The sequence below is a fragment of the Aspergillus clavatus genome, genomic scaffold (genome assembly GCF_000002715.2).
Source record: "Aspergillus clavatus NRRL 1 1099423829805 genomic scaffold, whole genome shotgun sequence".
NCBI lineage: Eukaryota > Fungi > Ascomycota > Eurotiomycetes > Eurotiales > Aspergillaceae > Aspergillus > Aspergillus clavatus.
The window spans coordinates 1,949,747-1,968,784 of record NW_001517094.1 but is presented as its reverse complement, the minus strand read 5'-3'; the positions used below and the strand labels follow the sequence as shown (position 1 = coordinate 1,968,784).

At 51.9% G+C, this 19,038-nt stretch overlaps 8 protein-coding genes across 8 annotated transcripts, besides 7 other annotated features; 4 read left to right on the top strand and 4 right to left on the bottom strand.

Moving 5' to 3' along the window:
• Nucleotides 1-51: 51 nt before the first annotated feature.
• Nucleotides 52-2,880, bottom strand: ACLA_024720 (glycoside hydrolase family 92 protein; the record flags this gene model as incomplete). Its single annotated transcript, XM_001269181.1, has 7 exons — nt 52-772; nt 824-924; nt 975-1,423; nt 1,475-1,614; nt 1,661-1,983; nt 2,033-2,676; nt 2,751-2,880. The coding sequence occupies 7 exons, from the start codon at nt 2,878-2,880 to the stop codon at nt 52-54; spliced, it is 2,508 nt and encodes an 835-aa protein (XP_001269182.1).
• A 1,006-nt stretch (nt 2,881-3,886) lies between these two features.
• ACLA_024710 (PaaI family thioesterase) lies at nt 3,887-4,927 on the top strand (the record flags this gene model as incomplete). Its single annotated transcript, XM_001269180.1, has 3 exons — nt 3,887-4,052; nt 4,127-4,839; nt 4,895-4,927. 3 exons carry the CDS (start codon nt 3,887-3,889, stop codon nt 4,925-4,927), a joined length of 912 nt encoding a protein of 303 aa, XP_001269181.1.
• A 541-nt stretch (nt 4,928-5,468) lies between these two features.
• ACLA_024700 (H(+)-transporting V1 sector ATPase subunit C) lies at nt 5,469-6,884 on the top strand (the record flags this gene model as incomplete). The annotated part of the gene is made up of 5 exons (XM_001269179.1): nt 5,469-5,769; nt 5,837-5,931; nt 5,982-6,073; nt 6,129-6,621; nt 6,690-6,884. 5 exons carry the CDS (start codon nt 5,469-5,471, stop codon nt 6,882-6,884), a joined length of 1,176 nt encoding a protein of 391 aa, XP_001269180.1.
• A 289-nt stretch (nt 6,885-7,173) lies between these two features.
• On the bottom strand, nt 7,174-7,909 carry ACLA_024690 (adenylyl-sulfate kinase; the record flags this gene model as incomplete). The annotated part of the gene is made up of 2 exons (XM_001269178.1): nt 7,174-7,801; nt 7,902-7,909. 2 exons carry the CDS (start codon nt 7,907-7,909, stop codon nt 7,174-7,176), a joined length of 636 nt encoding a protein of 211 aa, XP_001269179.1.
• Nucleotides 7,910-8,001: 92 nt separating this feature from the next.
• Nucleotides 8,002-8,042: a microsatellite.
• Nucleotides 8,019-8,042: a microsatellite.
• A 416-nt stretch (nt 8,043-8,458) lies between these two features.
• On the bottom strand, nt 8,459-10,992 carry ACLA_024680 (putative succinyl-CoA synthetase subunit alpha; the record flags this gene model as incomplete). The annotated part of the gene is made up of 10 exons (XM_001269177.1): nt 8,459-8,545; nt 8,610-8,902; nt 8,956-8,987; nt 9,039-9,649; nt 9,701-9,911; nt 9,962-10,344; nt 10,409-10,552; nt 10,615-10,728; nt 10,778-10,785; nt 10,836-10,992. 10 exons carry the CDS (start codon nt 10,990-10,992, stop codon nt 8,459-8,461), a joined length of 2,040 nt encoding a protein of 679 aa, XP_001269178.1.
• Nucleotides 10,993-12,037: 1,045 nt separating this feature from the next.
• Nucleotides 12,038-12,060: a microsatellite.
• Nucleotides 12,061-12,206: 146 nt separating this feature from the next.
• On the top strand, nt 12,207-12,985 carry ACLA_024670 (uncharacterized protein; the record flags this gene model as incomplete). Its single annotated transcript, XM_001269176.1, has 2 exons — nt 12,207-12,754; nt 12,973-12,985. The coding sequence occupies 2 exons, from the start codon at nt 12,207-12,209 to the stop codon at nt 12,983-12,985; spliced, it is 561 nt and encodes a 186-aa protein (XP_001269177.1).
• Nucleotides 12,388-12,521: a microsatellite.
• Nucleotides 12,986-13,287: 302 nt separating the features above from the next.
• On the bottom strand, nt 13,288-13,651 carry ACLA_024660 (SUMO family protein SMT3; the record flags this gene model as incomplete). Its single annotated transcript, XM_001269175.1, has 2 exons — nt 13,288-13,344; nt 13,433-13,651. 2 exons carry the CDS (start codon nt 13,649-13,651, stop codon nt 13,288-13,290), a joined length of 276 nt encoding a protein of 91 aa, XP_001269176.1.
• A 1,618-nt stretch (nt 13,652-15,269) lies between these two features.
• Nucleotides 15,270-18,749, top strand: ACLA_024650 (nucleoporin Nup84/Nup107 family protein; the record flags this gene model as incomplete). The annotated part of the gene is made up of 6 exons (XM_001269174.1): nt 15,270-15,332; nt 15,407-15,653; nt 15,726-17,780; nt 17,835-18,162; nt 18,217-18,341; nt 18,403-18,749. 6 exons carry the CDS (start codon nt 15,270-15,272, stop codon nt 18,747-18,749), a joined length of 3,165 nt encoding a protein of 1,054 aa, XP_001269175.1.
• Nucleotides 15,449-15,573: a microsatellite.
• Nucleotides 18,750-18,948: 199 nt separating the features above from the next.
• Nucleotides 18,949-18,973: a microsatellite.
• Nucleotides 18,950-18,973: a microsatellite.
• Nucleotides 18,974-19,038: the final 65 nt, after the last annotated feature.

Sequence of the window (19,038 nt, the reverse complement as noted above, 5' to 3'; positions counted from 1 at the left end):
ATGACTAGTGACAATTTATTATCATATCATAGTATATCGTCGTATACTCTACTACGGATAGGTACCCTCTTTACCTACGAGATGCCGGTGCACAAAGGGAAAAGAATGTCTGTTTCCAATGTGACCGTTCCCCGTGACCTCCTTCATATCCCACCCATCAAGATCAACCACTCTGCGCTCTAAGACTGTTGATCCCCGCCTCGTAGACAGAGACGGCGGCAAATCCTCCTCCCTGGTTCCCCACAGGCTCTCATTCCGCCCCAACATAAGCACCAGCTCCTTGCCCTCGGTGAAGAAGGCATGGTCGACCCAGTTCTTACTGTACGGCTGACCGTTTAGCGTAGCAGACTGGATGAAGATGCTGGTGTAGGTGGGATCGAAGTTCTGCACGCGGACTGTCGCCGTGCGGCCGGTGAGAGGCGAGGTGATGCGAACGACCTCGAAGAACGGCGCGGTAATCAGGTAGACGCTCTGCCCGGGATTAGGGAACAGGCCCATCATCGACATGGCGACGAAGGAACCCATGGCGCCGGAGTCGTCGTTGCCTGGTAGGCCGGCGGGGGTGGGGTTGAAGTACTTTGGGATGTAGAAGTGGACGCGGGAGGTTGATTTGGCCGGCCGGCCGGCGTAGTGGTACTGAAAGACTGTCAGGAAAGCAGGCTCATTGCCGATGTATGTGATGCCCTGGTCGTGAAGGTAATCGAGGCGCCGGACGAATTGGGCTGGTCCGCCGAGCAGGGGAACGAGAGCAGCCATGTCATGGGGCACGAAACTGAGATTCGTCAATAAGTAGATGACGGCCGAAAGTTGGTAATGCTCTCACAATTGGTATTCCCAGATACTGGATTCAAATGTCTCGGCTGCGTTGTTCTGGAGCGAGCATGACCGTCCACTCGTATCGATGTTGGAACATGTCAGGGGGTCCTACAATCATATAAACGACTAGTCTCAGCAACAAGAACGGCAAGACTGACCTGATATGCCCAAGTACCATTCAGATACCGTGGTTGGAAAAAGCCTTTGAATCCAGTGTCGTTGCCGCGATTGAAGGAAGTCTGATTTGTGCGAAACAGATTTCTCCAAAACCCAGAGTTCCTTTCATACTTCTCTGCATCATCGGTCCTGTTGAAGCCTCGCGCCATCTGCCCGATGGCAAAGTCGTTATACGAATATTCGAGAGTGCGCGAAATACTGCGAGTCATTGTGCCAAATCCGATATAGTCAAAGTCCTCTACAGGGATGTAGTTTAGCGATTTCCAGCTGTTGAGCCCGCCTCGACCTTCATTTGACCAGTCGTACGGTTCTTCCTCAGCATCCTTTTGAACGGCCGCATAGCCCGCATCCCAGTCAATCGCATCAGAGATGCCTTTAGTGTACGCGTCTGCGAGGACAATGTCTGCATTCGAGCCTCCCTGGGTGTATCCTGGTGCAATTTAGAAGACTGACTTATGGCTCATCAGCACAAGGGCCATACCCTTACAAAGAGACATGCGGCAATCTGGAAGCCAGCCTAAATGCCGTTGAGTATCGATCAGGGAGCGAATCATCCGTGCAAGCGATGCAGGATCGAAAATGGTCAGAAATGGTAATTGGGACCGGAAGGAGTCCCATAGACTAGTAACTCGTCAGCTGATCCCGGGCCAGGGAGTGTTGAATTTACCAGTAGAAAGAGTCAAAGTACGGCTCCGTACTATTCCACAGCGGATTCTCTCCCGTGTAGTCCTGCGGATTGACCATTGTACGATAGATACCGCTGTAGAAGTTGGTTAGCAGAGAGGAGTTGACCTCACTTCTGGACACCCGGATAGGGGCGAGCTTCTCGCGCCACATTTCCACGGCTTTCGCATGCGTGGCGTTAAAATCAAAGTCAGGGATCTCGGATTCAGCATTGGAACACGCCCGTTCACTACTGATGAAGCTCAATCCCACTCGAGCCAGGACAGTGATATCTGAAGCAGCATTAAACCGAACGAAAGCACCTCCCTACGCCATGTTAGCATGGATCATCAACATCAATGCTCAATAGACGCACCGGAAGGGGATATCCATTAATACTCCGGGATATCTTCAGTTCCTTCACATCAGTGCTCGCGCGGGAATTGACAAAGATGCCGTTATCACGGACAGCAGAGTTGCTTTGAAAATCGACGCAAAAGTAAGGAATATATGAGCCGCTCCCAAAACTTGGTAGGAAGCGCGCATGGCCCGTCATGCGTCCGGTAGAAGCATCAACAGAGATCGTTCCGTTGTCCTGTCGCGAATCGGACAAGTCGGTGAGATCCAGCAAGATGAGCGGACTCGGCGCATTGTCAGTTGGGAAATGAAAGCGAAATAAAGACGTGTGATGAGAGACGGTCATGTCAGCTTTAATACCCGAACTCATAGTCAATCCAAAATACCCGGGTGCGGCCTTGACGGAGTCTGCAAGGTAGCCGGTCTTGCGTTGCTTCTTGGGATATACACAGCCATTGACATCGTCATCTCGACACTTGACATAAGGGAACAAGGGAAAATTTCCCAGCGATGGATTTCCTCCAGTGCCAGAATCATGGAGACTCGAAAATCCGGTGATATTGCTACCATCGAACGCGAATCCACCCTGGTTGCTTTGTGAATCTGTGTCGGCTACAGCTTTGGCCATTCCATAGGGAAGCGACGCGCCCGCAAAGACATTTCCTATCGAGCATCTTGTCAACAAAGCCAACTCCGTCTCAAGCTACCGCTCGAGTGACCAGATACTGGGCGCATACCTCCATTGGCACTTCCAACGAGTGGATCAACGTACTGTAGAACATCATAGTCGAGAGAATTCGCAGGGTCGGTAACAGCCAACACGACCGGGATGCTGGCAAGAAGAAACGCTAATGAGGAAAAAATCATAACGAGAGACTGGAAGTTGGACTTGTGGTGACAAGAATGATTATAGACAGCGATCTATCACATAGGACTAGCAGGAATGATAAGAATGGATGATCTTTCCTCAGACAGTCTGGAATATGGAGTAAGGAAAGCTCTATCCAGAATACCACACGTCATACTGCATATTTATCAAGGGGCACTGAAATATCTGCGTTGATGCATTCCAATGCCCCCTGACGATCTGGAGCAAGGGTTGTCGATTCATCCTTGTCCAAGAGATAGATTGAAGCTTCAGGGAGCGTCAATAGAAAGAGAGAGGAGAAAACTCCGATGTGATGGTGTTGCAGCTGGATGCATTAGTGCTGTAACAATCAGTTGCAGTAGCACAAGACAATGCATAGATGGTATTCAGAGCTTGATGTCTTGTCCGAATATCATGGATGATGTTGTCAGATGGTTGATGAGTTGATGCTTGTTTGAAGCTACAAAGAGCATCTCAAGATGGAGACGATGACCAGATCAAGTCATCCAGCAGCGTCGCTTGACAGCACTGAATCATTTCCTCTCATCTGATCAATGCCTATATCACCTGCATCTGGCAGCATCCAGTGTGATTATTATCCAGTCTGCAAGATACTCCGTACTCCGTATACTGCACTTCATCGCCAACCGAGGTCCTTTTCTTCCGCTCTTTCATCCGCCAACCCGCCAGTTGACAACGGGATAGCCTTTCTCTTCTCTGTTGATCATATTAGTGGGAGTTAAGTCTGACTTGTTCACTATAGTCACCAGCAAATCAAGTTGTGATCGTTGCGTATTGGTCATTGGAGCAGTCGACGGAGTAGAACTAGATAGCTATTATCGGAGCTTGTACAGAGTAGACACTAAGAATCCCGCATCCGAGGCAACTTCTGGTCTCCGATTCCACCGTACCTTTGGTCCCGACAAACAAGCGACCCATATTTTGATAAAACTTCCACCAGTTGATCTATCGACCTAGGATTATCTCGCTACAAACAATTCAGCCATGCCGCCGCGAATCCCCTTATCCTCAATCTCCCACCTCCCTACGACTCCCTGTCGTCTGCCAGCGCGGCCAGAACGACTCCTAAAGAACTCCAACCGGACACTCCCATTTTCTTCAACTTGCTCTACTCCGTTTGGCCCTCGTTTACACAGGCCATATTCCACAGGTATGCATATGAAAGGCCTCGGATTACCCCATGTGCTGCTTTCTACATACACGGCCCACTGACCTCTTGCTCAGCGCAGTCTCAAGCAGCCAAACCGCAATCGCGCCTACGCCAAGTGGTGGGATTCACGTCGATAGCAGTCGTTGCATTCACTGCCGGACTTATTTATCAGACCCAGAAAACCGTTTCGCGCATGATGACGGTCACCATGCCCACCGACGAGGAGACTCTCAGCGCTTTCGTCCCTGCCGATGATTTCTCCAAGAAAGTGGAGGAATACATTCGCAATCACCCTGTGACTCTCGCGTTGCGGGAAGACCCCGCTTATACCGAATCTCGGCCACACATGAAGATCCCTGAGGAACTGCGGGCGCGCCATCTGACAGCGGGCATCCTTGCGACCCCGGGAGGCATAGTCGTGCCCCCGTACGTGTTCTGCGAGGATGGCGGCAAGAGTCTGACAGCCATCTTCTACCTTGGCTCGGACGTGTCGGGTCACCCAGGCATTGTCCACGGTGGTCTTCTGGCGACGCTCCTGGACGAGTCTATGGCCCGGTGCTGCTTCCCTGCGCTGCCGAACAAGGTGGCCGTGACAGCCAATCTGAACATCGACTATCGGCGACCGGCGATGGCCAACAACTATACCATCTTGAAAGCGAGGACGGTGAAGGTGGAGGGTCGCAAGGCCTGGGTTGAGGCACAACTTGAGACTCTTCCCGAGGAGGGAGAGGAGCCGGTAGTCTTGGTCGAAGCTAAGGCTCTGTTTGTTGAGCCCAAGCAAGCTGCGGTAAGTGTATTTGTCCATGGCGACATACAGACATCCGCTGACACTCAAATTTCAGGCCATGGCGAGTTTGTACAAGGTGACCAACTAAATGGTTGCACAAACAATAGATGCATATATTCTAAATGCTGGGTTTCGAGATATAGACGTTTATGAAGCATTGATTGATTGTTTTGGCGCATACAAGGAAGCATGGTTTCAACACTGTATATAGTTAAGACAAAGTACACATTCGAGGATAGACAATTGCACCATATTCTGATGGATATAACTATCCTGCAAGAAAGGCAACAGAGGTCACAAATAGCCTGCAACAGATAATTTCACCATATTTACAACAAAAGTCAATAATTAAGAATGAAGTGAGGATAGTATTGCTGCTCACTCCCATATATCATGATTGAACCACTGTCCTCTGTACTCTTACCACTACGACTCCACCGCCTCCACCCACGGAACCTCCGATGACCGCCAGCTCCAAGCTCCAAGCAGCCAGACATCCAAGTCTAACATCCATCTAGCGACATACTTGACCGCTCTACGCCCACTTGTTTGGGTGCGTCGGGCTATTCTTTCATTTCTGTTTCTGTATTCTTTGTGTTACGCCCGCACACTAGACAACGCCTTGCATCATGTCCAAGTCCAGCAAGTACCTCCTCGTCTCGCTCCCCACCTCCATCACTCCCTCCCACCATCGCGATGACGCCCTCGACGCCATATCCACAACCGTTTCACCCGACAATGGCTCCGTAGCACCCTTTCCGGTTCCCGAATTCAAGATCGGTACTCTCGATGCTCTGGTGCAGCAGGCCGATGAGCTGGCGAAACTCGAAGCTTCCTGCCATGGTGTCGTGACCAAGGTCGGCGAAGCGTTGAAGAACGTCCTTGAGGGAGACGAAGACCAGATCGATAAGATGAAGGTGGTCAATGATAGTACGTCTGTCGCATCGTTGTTGATCGGATGAGAGAAAGCAACAGGTTTTGTTGACTCGAGCCCTAGAGCCTGTTGATCAATACCTTAGGACCTTCTCGTGGAACAAGGTCAAGTATCGTGCTGATAAGCCGCTGGCGGAGTTGATTGATCTTCTACAGAAGGTATTGTTTCGGAGCGTCCAAGATTTGATCGGTGGGCTGATGAGCAACAGGAAGCCGCTAGTATCGACAATGACGTCCGGTCGAAGTATTCGCAATACAACCAGGTGAAGAACAACCTGGCGACACTGCAACGGAAACAGACGTGAGCGCAGATGAACTTTCGGCCGATGAAATGCATAGACTGAATTTGAAATCAGAGGCAATCTCTCCACCAAATCCCTCGCATCCGTCGTTGACCCCCGCACCCTCGTCCATGATTCCGAGTACATCGAGACACATCTTGTCGCCGTCCCCGCACAGCTGGTCAAAGAGTTCCTCAAGACATACGAAACCGTGGCGCCGATGGTTGTCCCCCGGTCCGCGACGCTTGTAGCATCGGACGACGAGTTTACCCTCTACGCGGTCACAACGTTCAAGAAACACAGCCTGGAGTTCGTGCACCGGTGTCGCGAGCAGAAGTGGATTCCGCGAGATTTCAAGTACGTGGAGGGCGGCAAGGAAGAGGAACGGAAGGAAGTCGAGCGCGTGGGCGGGGACGAGCGCAAGTTGTGGGGGGAAACGCTGCGGCTGGGACGCACTGCGTGGAGCGAGGCAGTGATGGTGTGGATCCATGTGCTTGTCTTACGGGTGTTTGTTGAGACCGTGCTGCGGTATGGTCTGCCGCTGGACTTTGTCTGCACGATCATCAGGGTACGTATACGTATCCTCCCGGGACCTGGGCCTGTTTGTGAAGGCCTCCTGCTGACGTTGGTGCACAGACACAAAACGCGAAACAGGCCGATAAGGCGAAACGGAACCTGGACGAGAAGTACTCGTATCTGGCCGGCAATGCCTTTGGACGGGACAAGAAGGGTCGGGTCAAGCGAGACGACCCGCACGAGATGCAGGCAGGTGGCGAGGGGGGAGGCGCAGAGTACACGGCGTATGTGTACTACGAGTTTGAATTCAATTGAAACGCAGGGGTGGTTGGATAGCCTGCTTGGTCTCGATCTGTGTCGATTTCCTTTCTTACTCCGTTTCTTGTCAGTCTATATACCTCCTCGCTGAGTAGCGTACATATACAGGTCCCTGTCTTATTCAGCCAACCTTAGCATTGCATACAAGAAACTCAGAACCCGAATAAGTACAATCATTGGTATAAGAATCTATCTGCACTGGATCTATAATGTGCAAGAATCAAGATGAAAAGCTTTAAGCACAATAAAAAAAAAACAACAACAACAAACAACAAACAACACACATCTACTCCTTCTTAGGAGGCAGATAACCCTGCTCATCTAGATACGCAATGATCTGCGCCACGGCATCCTTCACAGGCAAGTCATAGTTCTTGATATGCACCTCGGGCTTATCCGGCGCCTCATACGGGGCACTAATCCCGGTGAACTCCTTGATGATACCCTCACGCGCCTTCTTATACAGACCCTTGGGGTCGCGCTGCTCAGCCACCTCAACGGGGACATCGACATAGACCTCGACGAAGGGGAGACCGGACTCCTCGCCGGGGGTGGGGACCTCGTGCAGCCTGCGGGCGGTGTCGCGGTCCGCCTTGTAAGGCGAGATGAAGGAGGTGATGGCGATGCTGGCGCTGTCGGCGAACAGCTTGGCGACCTCGGCGATGCGGCGGATGTTCTCGTTGCGGTCGGCTTCGCTGAAGCCCAGGTCCTTGTTCAGGCCGAAGCGGATGTTATCGCCGTCGAGGCGGTAGGCGGCGACGCCGCGGTCGCGCAGCAGCTGGTGCTCGAGCTCGACGGCGATGGTCGATTTGCCGGAGGCTGAGAGGCCGGTGAGCCAGATTGTGAGGCCGCGCTGGTTGCGGAGGGCGCTGCGCTCGGAGCGCGTGAGGGCGCTGGCGTGGTAGGTGATGTTGCTGGTTGTTGGTTTTTTTTGGTTAGTTTGTTGTTGGAGGAGCAGAAGCAGCGTGGGGGGGGGGGGAAGGGGGGAAATGTTGGAGGGGAGGGTTAATTTACGTGGCCATGATGGGGGGTGGTGTAGTTGTTGTTTTGTGAGGGTTGAGAGAGAGATTGATTGATTGAGAGGAAGAGAAAGGAAGAAAGAAGTATCGAAATATCTATCTATCTATCTATCTGTCTGTCTGTCTGTCTGTCTGTTGTTATTTGTTAACCCGGAATTAAAGTCGAGAGAAATGGATCAATGGAATATCAGGAAAATGGCGACATACAGCCAGAGCGGGGCGCTGATCGCGGGGTGAAGAACTTCGGTGAGGGTGAGAAGGGAGAAGTATAACCTCAAGTAGGACTACAAGTCTACTAGTCTACTACAACACCGGTATATGGGTATATAGGTGTCCAAGTATCTATCTATGTGAAAGGATGCTATCTAATTCTCATCCTATACTCCTGTCGCCCTCAACACAGTCCAACAGTGCTGCTCATCAAGGTTGAAACCATCGAGGAACCGATTATCGGAGCTTGCATGGCTCAAGTCTGGGGCCCTGCCAGACTGTGTGGATCGGACCAACACTTCTACACAACAGTTATATCATCTAGATAGATCATGGTGTATCTCAGGAACTCCCTGCCAGGCTGATCACCTTCTTAGCGGCATCTTCGAAGCTGTCAAATGCATGCAACGGAAGCCCACTATCAGCGATCTGCATGCAGTTAGCTCCATCGCTTCGCAATCATTTAGATAGATGGATCACGCGAGTAACTGACCATCTTCTGCCCAATCTCCTCGTTCGTCCCTCGCAATCGAACCACCACTGGGACAGTCATCTCCAGGTCACGAAAGGCCATAATGATGCCATCGGCAATCATGTCGCATCGAGTCAGCCCGCCGAAGATGTTGACAAAGATGGCCTTGACTCGGGGATCCGAGCGGATGATGCGAAAGGACGACTTGACCGTCTCGGAGGTGGCTTTGCCCCCCGTGTCCAGGAAGTTGGCACAGTGGCCGCCGTGGATGGATAAGGCGTCCACCGTGTTCATCGCCAGACCCGCTCCATTCACTGGCATGGTTAGTTTCGATTGGGCTTCGTCGTGTAGAGTGTACGCAACTCACCTAGGGTTCCGATGCTTCCCTCTCCCTGTAGCCTGTGTGAAGTCGTCAGCTAGCCGTTCGAGAATGGCAGGTGAGAACCCTACTTGACGTAGACAATCCCGTCTTTCTCCGCTTCCACCTCCTCGGGTACCTCTTCCTCCTTGTTCCGCAGTCGGTGTACATCTTCTTGACGCCCGGAGCTTCGGAACGCAGCGTCGTCGAAGGCGAAGTGCGCACCGCGCACTTCTATGTCCTCGCTAGCGAAATTGATTCGTACTTCGAGCACGTAGGCTTCTTTCTCCTTGTAGATTTGCCACAGAGCCTGTGCCAATTTGGCCAGCCCCCCTCGTGCTGTTTCTGGAAGATTAAGATGGGAGGCAACGGCCTCAATGGCCGAATGTGTGCTACTCAACTCAGGAGTTGAGTAGGCAAATGGAAACGTAGCGGAAGAAGCGGGGTCAGAAGTCGGGTTCCCCGATGCAATGATGCAAGGCGACAATGCTGTTCTATCCACGGTGACCGATAGAAGAGCGTCGGACTCTGAAGGCGATCGTTCATTGAAAGGTATTCCTTTCTGCTTCAACATCTCCAGAGCTTGATATTCCTTGATGTAGAGAGACCGCTTCTGCATTCGCTCCAAAGATGCGCGAGGGACAGGGTGTGACACACGACGCAATGTATGCACGCCTCTTCTTGACCCGCTGGGATCGAAGGGCTAAAGGGACTCAGGTGGAATTCGTCAACTGGGGTATTCAGACAGGCTTACTGTGGCATCACTCGTCCTGACGCGGCGGGACAGCAGCGCCTTCATTTCCTCCCCGAATTTCTCTGGATGGTTAACCATCGTTACCCCCGCGTTTTCTAGAGCCTTGTACTTGGTCTCGGCGTCTGGCTCCCCAGGAGCAACCCAAGCGCCGGCATGGCCCATGACTCGCCCGGGAGGAGCCTCTCGCCCACCCACAAGGCCCATGATGGGCCTTTATCCGTTAGTATATGTAACACAGGTATTTTGTCCTGCCAAACATACTTTGGATTAACAGTCCTCCTGTGGTAATCCGTGATCCACTCGGCAGCATCCATTTCCGCGGTCCCACCAATCTCGCCCACCAAAATGATGCCTTCCGTGTCTGGATCCTCCTCAAAGATCTTCAGGGCATCGACAAAGTTCGTCCCCGCCAGGACATCGCCGCCCATGCTGATGCACAGACTCTGTCCCAGGCCCGCGCGCGTCGTCGAAGCGACGGTCTCGTAGCTCAGCGTCCCTGATTTAGCAACGATACCGATCTTCCCAGGCGAGAAGCAGGGCAAAGGCTGGAAGCCTATCCGGCACTTGCCAATTGCAGAGATGATTCCGGGGCAGTTGGCTCCAACCAAACGAGTTTTGGACTGCGTTTGGAGGATAGAATGGACCTATGAAGCTGTTAGTCACTCTTCCACTGCAGGTCTACCTTTTGAACCTGTTTCACCCTCGCACCCGGAGCATATCGTGGATAGGAACATGTTCAGCCACCGCGACGACAAGCGGTATTTCCGCCTCGATGGCCTCCTCGATAGCCTTTGCCGTCTGGTTCCCGGGGACGTAAATGGCAGATGCGTCGGGCTTTGCCCTTTCTTGGGCCTGGCGTTCCGTAAGCATGGTGGTCGCGAAGGGGTTCAAAAAAAAGGGGGGGTTGCTCGCACCACTCGCACGGAGGGAAACACTGGGAGTCCCAGGTGCTCACCCTCCACGCCAGGCTTCACGCCTCCAACGATCTTAGTACCCCATGCTAGGGATTCTTTCACATTCGCAGTAGCCTGCAGCGGTTAATGACCGCATTGGTACCCTGGAATTGTACTTGCGCACCTGTCGACCTGCACCAATTAGTCTGCATCGCTGGATAGACAGGGAGGGACTCTCGGACCTGTGAAGCCTTGAAACAAGACACTTGTATGTGCCCCGATCTTGAGATTGGGAAGAGTATCAGCATAGCCAGACTTTCTCGACGAAGTTGAGAATCGTGGAAATTTTGAAAGTGGTGTTTTTCGTGCCTGCGCAGATAGGTGACGCAGACCGGCCATCTTGATCTACTGTAGTTGCTCGGTTCCTTGGTTGACTTTCGTAGTTTGATCGACGACGAAGTATTTCAATGAGCGTAAGATGTGAAACAATCAATCAATTGCTATATTATCAATTGCTCGATAGCAGTAAAGAGCGAGTGTATATCGTGGTGTACTATAGACGAATGTTCTTCCTCTCTATATCCATAGCATCATCCCAATTAAGGCGTGAGTAGGCGTTATGCGGGCCAGTCGCCAGACCTCGGGAAACAAGCTCAACACTCACAGCCGCCGGTCTCGGACAATCCCCGCTTGTTATTAACGAGAGAAAACATGTCTTCTGATTGGCCTTCTCGGAATTATCCCTCAAGGTAGACGGGCATAGAATGGCGGGGGAGCACGTGCTTCATGGATTGTGGAAGAAACAGTAGCTGAAGAGATCCAACGAGGCATCATCATCGAGTGAGGTTTTGATGTCAACGAGTGTACAGAGTACTATGGGAATTACCTGCAGTGGAAATGTCTGTCAACATCTGCTCATATTGATTCATGTCAGTCCCGTTGCTGAACCTATATATATATATATATACCTCGATAGGTTGGAAGTATAGGATTCTATAGGGCTTCTGTGGCTGTCTTGTCTTGTTACCAACAACCGGACAATATTATTCATATTTGCCATCAAGATAGCATGACTGTCCCCTTGAGCAAATTATCATGCAACTCTTATCCAACAATCCAATGCCCAAAGACACTTGAGCGTCGACATTCTGGACCACGGCACGCCCAATCACCATCTGCTACCCAGAACCCTCGGCGGAACTCGACTCCACGACTGACGCCATTCATTCTTTTGTTTCCGCTCTGTAGAGTAACTTACTAGATAGAAGATACTATTAATATCCGCGCTCCAGATTGCGTTGCGATTCTTGAATTCTCGTCGTCGCTCGACACTGAGTATTAATAGAATAGAGTCGGGATCAACGCGGGTTCTGGCTCTCAACCCCAAATCTCCAGTTCCAGGGCCCTGTCTACCTACATATATCCCCCTCATTCTCATTGTTCGCCTCCTCCTCCTCCTCCTCCTCCGCTAAATAAAAGGCTCCGCCCATCGTCCATCTATATACCAGCAGTCTTTGCATAAAACACAAACAAACATACCACTCGCTACAAACGATTTACACTGTATATATATATATACAACCAATCAACCCCCCCAGCCAGTCCTTTCCCAAATGTCGATCTCAGCCTCCACCACCGAGGCCCTCGAATCATCCGTCCGCCAACTCTCCCTCGCCAACAATGCCCGCATCAAAGACATCCCCCGCCCAGCCGTGAAACCACCCGCGAAGAAAAAAGCCCCCGTCGTCGCAGACTCCTGGGAAGATGAGGCAGACTCCGACTCCGACTCCGAACCCGCCCCCGCCGCTGCCACTGCCACTGCCATCTCGCCCTCCGTCAGCGCCGAGGGTCCCCTCGATCCGCCCCCGACGCCGATATCCCCGCAGCTCTCGCAGCAGGGGTTGCCGCTGTCCGGTGCGTCGCCGCCGATGCGAGCGGTGGACGCCAGATCGCCTGCGCGGAGGCCGGAGAAGCAGACTGCTGTGGCGGGGAGGTTGATTGCGGGGGCGCTGGGGCTGCGGGCGCCGAAGAGGACGGAGGAGCAGAGGGCGTACGACCGGGCGGTTAAGGAGAAGGAGATGAAGCGACGGAATCGGGAGAGGGAGGAGGAGGCGAAGCGGAAGGAGGAGGAGGAGAGGGCCAAGGCTGCTGTGTGGGATGAGTGAGTGATGCAATTTGCATAGCGGGTGTTCTACGCGGGTGGGGTGTCTTGTGCGATATATTTTCTGGGAAGGTTTACTTGTTGATGATACATATATTTGAGGGTCGCGGTGATGATATTATTTGTTCGTTCGTGGAAGAACCGTTTCGTGCTTTTGTATTTATGGAGATGAAGATGGAAATCTTCTCTTCTTGAATCGTCTCGGTGATCTTTTACAGCACCAGTGGATGAACACACCAATCCACACATGCAAAACGAGGGCCAAATATATCATAATTCATTCCATATGTGACTATGCAGCGCCAGACGGGCTATCCACATGTTTTCCCTCCTCACTTTTAAATTTCGAACCATGCGTATCCTCAAGGGAAAGAAGAAAAAAAGGGACCTCTAACCAAGCCAAGCTTGTCAGGCCAATGAAAACACCTCTACTCCGGTATGTCTCGAATGCGAAAGGGAGGAAGAAGGAAGCAAAAGACGAGGAGGAGTCACTGTATCAAGAAAAAAAAGCCTTTTTCCAAAGCACGTCCTGTCTAGCCGCCAATCTGCTCCTGATGAACCTCCAGGGTATCGCCGTCGGACATGTCGAGCTGCGTAAGATCCACACTGTCAGCATTTGTTCCATGTGGAGGTTTCATCAACGAGGAGAACTGGGGGGTTGTGCATGTGGCAACATACAGTGTCGGGGGTGTCTTCGGGGCGCACACGGGTGCCGTCGAAGAGGAAACGGACGGTAGAGAGCTGCTTGCCCTGGCGCTCGCAGAAGGCGTCCATCAACTTCTTCAGCTGCGTTGTCCGCTTGATCTTGAAGAAGACCTCGTTGTTGTTGTCGGTGACTTTGATGTTGAGGTGCTCGACGGGGGCGGGGATGTCGCCTGGTGTTCCGTTGTCGGCCATGATTGGGAGGAAGAGAAAGAATGGGCTATGGGACTTTGAAAATCCTGTTGGGAAACACGGTGTTTTGTCAGCAAGTCTGTACGTCCTGCTGCTGCCACTGCCACTGCCACTGCCGTTGCCGCCGAGGGAAAGTGGGCTGTCGCATAGAAAGTGAGAGAGCGGGATGAGGTGCTGTAGGCTTACAAGTATTTGTGAAGTGGTTTAAGTAGCGTAAAGGCGCTAGAAGAGAGCAGCAGGCAAAAGACGAAAGAACTTGGATAAATGCAAGAAGTGTTATTGTCGTCGTGGTTATCCACGAAGGCGATGGAATGGCAACGGACCCCACCGCCAGAGCGAAAGTGGCGGAGAATCTATTTTGCGGCGCAGGTCCAGCATCAAGAGATGGAGAGAAAGATGCTCCCAAGACCTGGCAGGTAATTGCTGAGACGTTTCATTCACTATTCAATTCAACTTCATACACATGGTCTTCTGTCCTTGACTCTGACTCCTAGCGAAGACTGAAGCACCACAATACCTCCCCTCACGCGTGTTGGCTGAGATATCTGATACTATTGCGTCATGGTAAGAAGAGTCCATAAAAGCGAGATCAAGCCCAAAGTGAATTGAGAATAATCCGCACTCAGGGAGAGCTCAAGCACGATCTGGCATACGATCCTCCTTGTCATCCAAGAGCAGTAGGTCAAGTTCCAACCATCAGCATTCTCCAGGAGACGCCCGTTTGAACTGACTGTTGACCAACCAAGTGCGCCATTCAAGGTACTTCAACAAGCCCCCAACGGATAGATACATATTCCTGCAGACTAGCAGACCGGCATTGTCTCCATCTTGTCGTGCTTGCTAACCCACGTAGCTTGTTTAACCAGGAATTCATTCCAGGAAGAGAAATGCCAGTCGCAAATCAATGCCCTGTATGAGTGCTGTAACGCTTTCTACGGGGAGAAAGGAGAGGAGGCGAAGACTCCGAGTTGCCCTAAACCAAGCCTACTTAAGCTGAGAATGAAGCAACGAGCGCAGGATTGAGAATATTCATGTGCTGGGCAAGCATTGATTAGGGGGGATTGGTTGGTTTCCAGGTGTATATATGTGCATATGTGCAATACTACAAAATGTTGATATCCTTCTTACGCCGTGGTGGGTGCTTGAGCAATGCTGGGGCTTTCACACAGTATGTGACAAATTCCTTTATAGTCTAAGCTCCCACGAAAGAGAAGAGCTAGGCTTATAGGAAGTGCCAGAATTGCTCTAAGACAATCTTGAGCACGCAGAGAGGCCGTTTTGACCTGAACGAAGATTGAAGCTGCTCGTTCCGAGACTCTAATGATTGCCTATATGACATTTGTTGAAGAAGAAAAGAAAAAGAAGAAAGGAAGAAGAAAAAGTTCGATGGAAGAGAATTTAATGCGTGTTCTCCATCGACGCGCTAGTCCTGGACAGGCCTAGCGACCAAAACAACGCCCAGCCAACGGGAAACCCGAACTTTCAATACTGGAAGTTCTTCCCAAAGCCTGCTGGGAGAGCTGACTGGAGCACGGCTGCTTTTACCATTATTGACTCTATCACTTCCCACCCCGTGATGCTTTAAATTGTCTTCCCCAGGTCTTGCTGCTGTACATAGTCTATGGCTCCTTTGTCCACGGCAGCCGGCTCTCAAGCCGCCGCTGCTGGCTTCGCATCAATCAACGTTAGTCCTTTGTGTTGGCTGCGCTGCTTGCGCAAACTGAATAAATGATGGCTGACTCTTATTGAATCTAGCAGTCCCACCGCAATCCCTCCAACAGCGCGGAGATCATTGAAATTGATGATGACGACGATGAACCCATGGACGATGAGGAAATAGAAGAGGACGAAGAGGAAGACGAAGAAGTCACTAATGGCGACGAGTACGAGGATGAAAGCATGGCGAGCGGCGGCGACGACGACGAAGTTTTGGAAGACGGATCCGTGGAAGATATGAATGGGCCCGAATCGCCCTTGAAGCTTGTTCCGGCGCCCAACGGTCGAGGTACCATCCCTCTATAATCCCTACTACTATTACTACAAAGTCCGCTTGGAAAGACTGACTCGAATTCAGTAGGCGATACAGATATCTTCACATCCGGGTTGTTTACATCGGCCGGCGCGCAGGAAGCGTTACACCCTCTTCGCCGCACTGCGGACCGGGTGACCCGCCAGATCGAGGCGTTTGCAGAGAAACTGGATCGGTTCAAGCAGAAAGGTCGCACTGATGATTTCGGAAACTACCAGGCTGCGTATCAACTAGTGAAAAGCTACGAGGTCTACGCGCAAGATGCGATCCACGATATCTCGAAGCAAAACACCTTGAGACGCGCCAAGATGGGCTGGGGATCGACTCGAAGTAACGGGACCGCGCCGCATGATCCCAAGACCGAAGAGGAGCTGCAGCGGTTGCAGCTGGAGGCAAACACCTGGCAACTTCTTCTTAACCTTATTAGCATTGACGACCCGGCGAGCAAAGCCAGCTGCAAGAAAGCGCAAGAGACCGTCTTCCAGAAACTCCACCGGTACTCGACTGACCGCGAAATCTGGGAAGGCTTTCTGAGCGCAGACCACTACGCGCTTGAATGTGTAGTTATCATGAAGTGGCTGGAACACACATCGAAGACGACACCGCAGGATATCGATTCGTTAATTGCGGAGCTGGAAAAACAGGCGGAGCGAGGCCCAGGGTTATGGACACATGGCTGGCTGTACACGAAGGAAACTATCAAGGGACAGAAGAGACTCCGTGCTTGGCCTCAGCCTCTTGAACCCAAGGATCCCGGCGTCACCGTGTCTCTCTTGACCTCGGAGATGTCGGAGCCTCTGATCACTCAGCTGGACCCAGACGCAGTCACTCGGCAAAAGCAACACCTTCAAAAACAGGATCAGTTCTATGAGCGCGCGACCTGGATGACTTGCTGGAAGATGTTGAGACAGGGAGAGAATTGGACCAAGATCAGAGAATGGGCCGAAGAACGTCTGGAAAACTGGAAAGCGATCAGTCTGTGTGGTTCCAGCGTTGACCCGAAGTCGGGGGGTGAACGGACACCTGTCGATGATAGCCTGACGCGCATGATGAATTTTCGCACCCAGGAGTCCTGGCGAGCTGCCTGTTCAGCCCTGGCGCGCAATTCCAACCTCGAAGACTTTGAGCGGGCGGTCTACGCGTTACTCTGTGGAGAGACTGAGGCTGCATTCAAGGTCTGCCAGAGTTGGGACGATTACCTCTATGTTTACTTCAACAACGTTGTGCTATCCCGGTACCAAGGATTCTGCAAGCAGTTTCAGCGGAAGCTGAGTCATTCACCCACGGCACCCGTTGTCTTTGTGCCAGAACCCGTCGGATACAGCGACGTGAACAAGTTTGTCCAATATGCCAAAGGCACTGAGCGCGTTGGGGTAGAGGCCCGCAATCCTTACCGCACGATCCAAGCGGCCATCATCGGCAAGGGTTACGACACATTCTTCTACTCTCTTGCAAAGGCCGTTTCACAGGCGGCAAAGACAAATTCGGAAGAGTCCTTCGTACCCGATTTGTCGCCAACACACGTGGATGATTCGTTGCTCATTGCTGCTGAGGATGGCGATGCGCTACGGATTGCGACTCATCTATACATTATTGCAAGCTCTGTTGGCTATGTTCGTTCCGACACGCAATTCTTCGAGACAGCGTCTGTCAATGTCATCGGATACATTGCTAACCTGGAAGATGCTGGCATCCTTGAGGCGATACCACTATATGCGTCTTTGCTACCAACTCATCAGGCGTACTCTGTCCTGGGCCGGGTGTTGATTGAGATTCTCGACCCTCGAGAGAGAAAGCAGCAGGTTCGACTAATCGAGAAGTATGAAATCGACATTGAGGCAGTGTTGGAAGACCAGTGGAATTGGGTCAGCAGTAGCAGCGATTCTGCGATTGAGCACACGAGGACTATCAAGCGGTATCCCAAAGTCGTCCGTCGGGACGACGGAACCTGCGAGTTAGTACCCGTGAAAACGGACTTTATTGGAACCGAGATCTCTCGTTCGGATGAGAGATTGATTCGCAGCCTTGAATGGCTCCGGTTCGTCGATGGGCAGTGGGGCAGAATCTGCCAACTGGGAGCTTTGCTGTATCGAAAATTTTATCGTATGTTTTATCCCTCCGCTTTGATTCGTGCGATTGTGCTAATTCTTCGACCAGTGTCTGGAAACCTGGCCGCAGCCAGGGAATTGAGCCGCCGCATGAGATTATCCGTCATCTCGCGCGAATTGTTTGGGTTTGACGTGGCGGAGTTCTCGTACGGCCTCGCGGGGGCTGAGCGAGCAACTCCGGAGCCCAGCAGCCCAACCAAGGCGAGAATACTCGGATCTCCTCACAAGCGTAGTAGATCCTTGCAGAACGGCGTTCCGTCCAACGATCAAACAACCATGCTTGCGCTCCAGTCGCAGACCATGCGGGACCTGGAGGAGTTGACACTGGCGTTTGACGCTCTGGAACGATTTGGTATCTGTTGGAAGAAGATCGACAAGTACGTTTTGTTTCGATAAATTGCATGGCGCCTTGCTGACGGAATGGCCTATAGGAACAAACGGAGACGGGACTCCGGTGCAATCAAGGATCTTCGGGACGAGCTCCAGGAGCGTCTAGACGAGATTGGCGTGCATGTGGATGCCGTGCTAGACGAGTGGCTGAGCACAGCTGCAGACGGTAGGATTGATTCGCGCCCTGAGGGATTTTTCGGGACTAGTGCTAATCTGCGCACTGACAGAAACGGAAGAGGCGGAGCTGGAAGAGATTCGCGTCACCTATATCCCGGAATTGTTCCTGGACTATCACAGTGCGCTGTACTTCTCCGCGCACGTTCTCACCAGCGAGATCCTGGTGCAGTGTATGAACCTGGCGATGCAGGTGTCCGAAAACGACTACTTGACGCGCAGCTTCGTGGGGGCGCGTCGGATGCGCGAGCTAGTCGATGCCCTGGCGTTGTCGAGCAAGGCCATGGTGAATACGCGAGGGAAGCCCGGCAAGAGGCTTCTGGGAGGCGAGTCGCTGGGCATCTGGACGGTGGAGGTGCCCGAGGAGGAGGAAAGCGAGTTTCTTCACCATGCGAAGTGACGGCAGTTGCATGTATGATAGGTAGGTAGGGGGCTTCTCTCTTGCACGTGGTGGGGGCGAGTTTTATTGTTTTTGTTTTACTGCTGCCGGGGCAATCGGGTAGAAACAATTGCATTTGGGCTGGACTAGGCATTCGATGCATCCCGGCGCATACTCTTGAAATACATATGAAAGGTTTACACTTTACTGTTTCTTTTTCCTCTCTCTCTCTCTCTCTCTCTCTCAAAAACATAACCGTCGATTTTCATTCGTCCACTTTTACTCACACAGTTACACAATTTATGAAAGG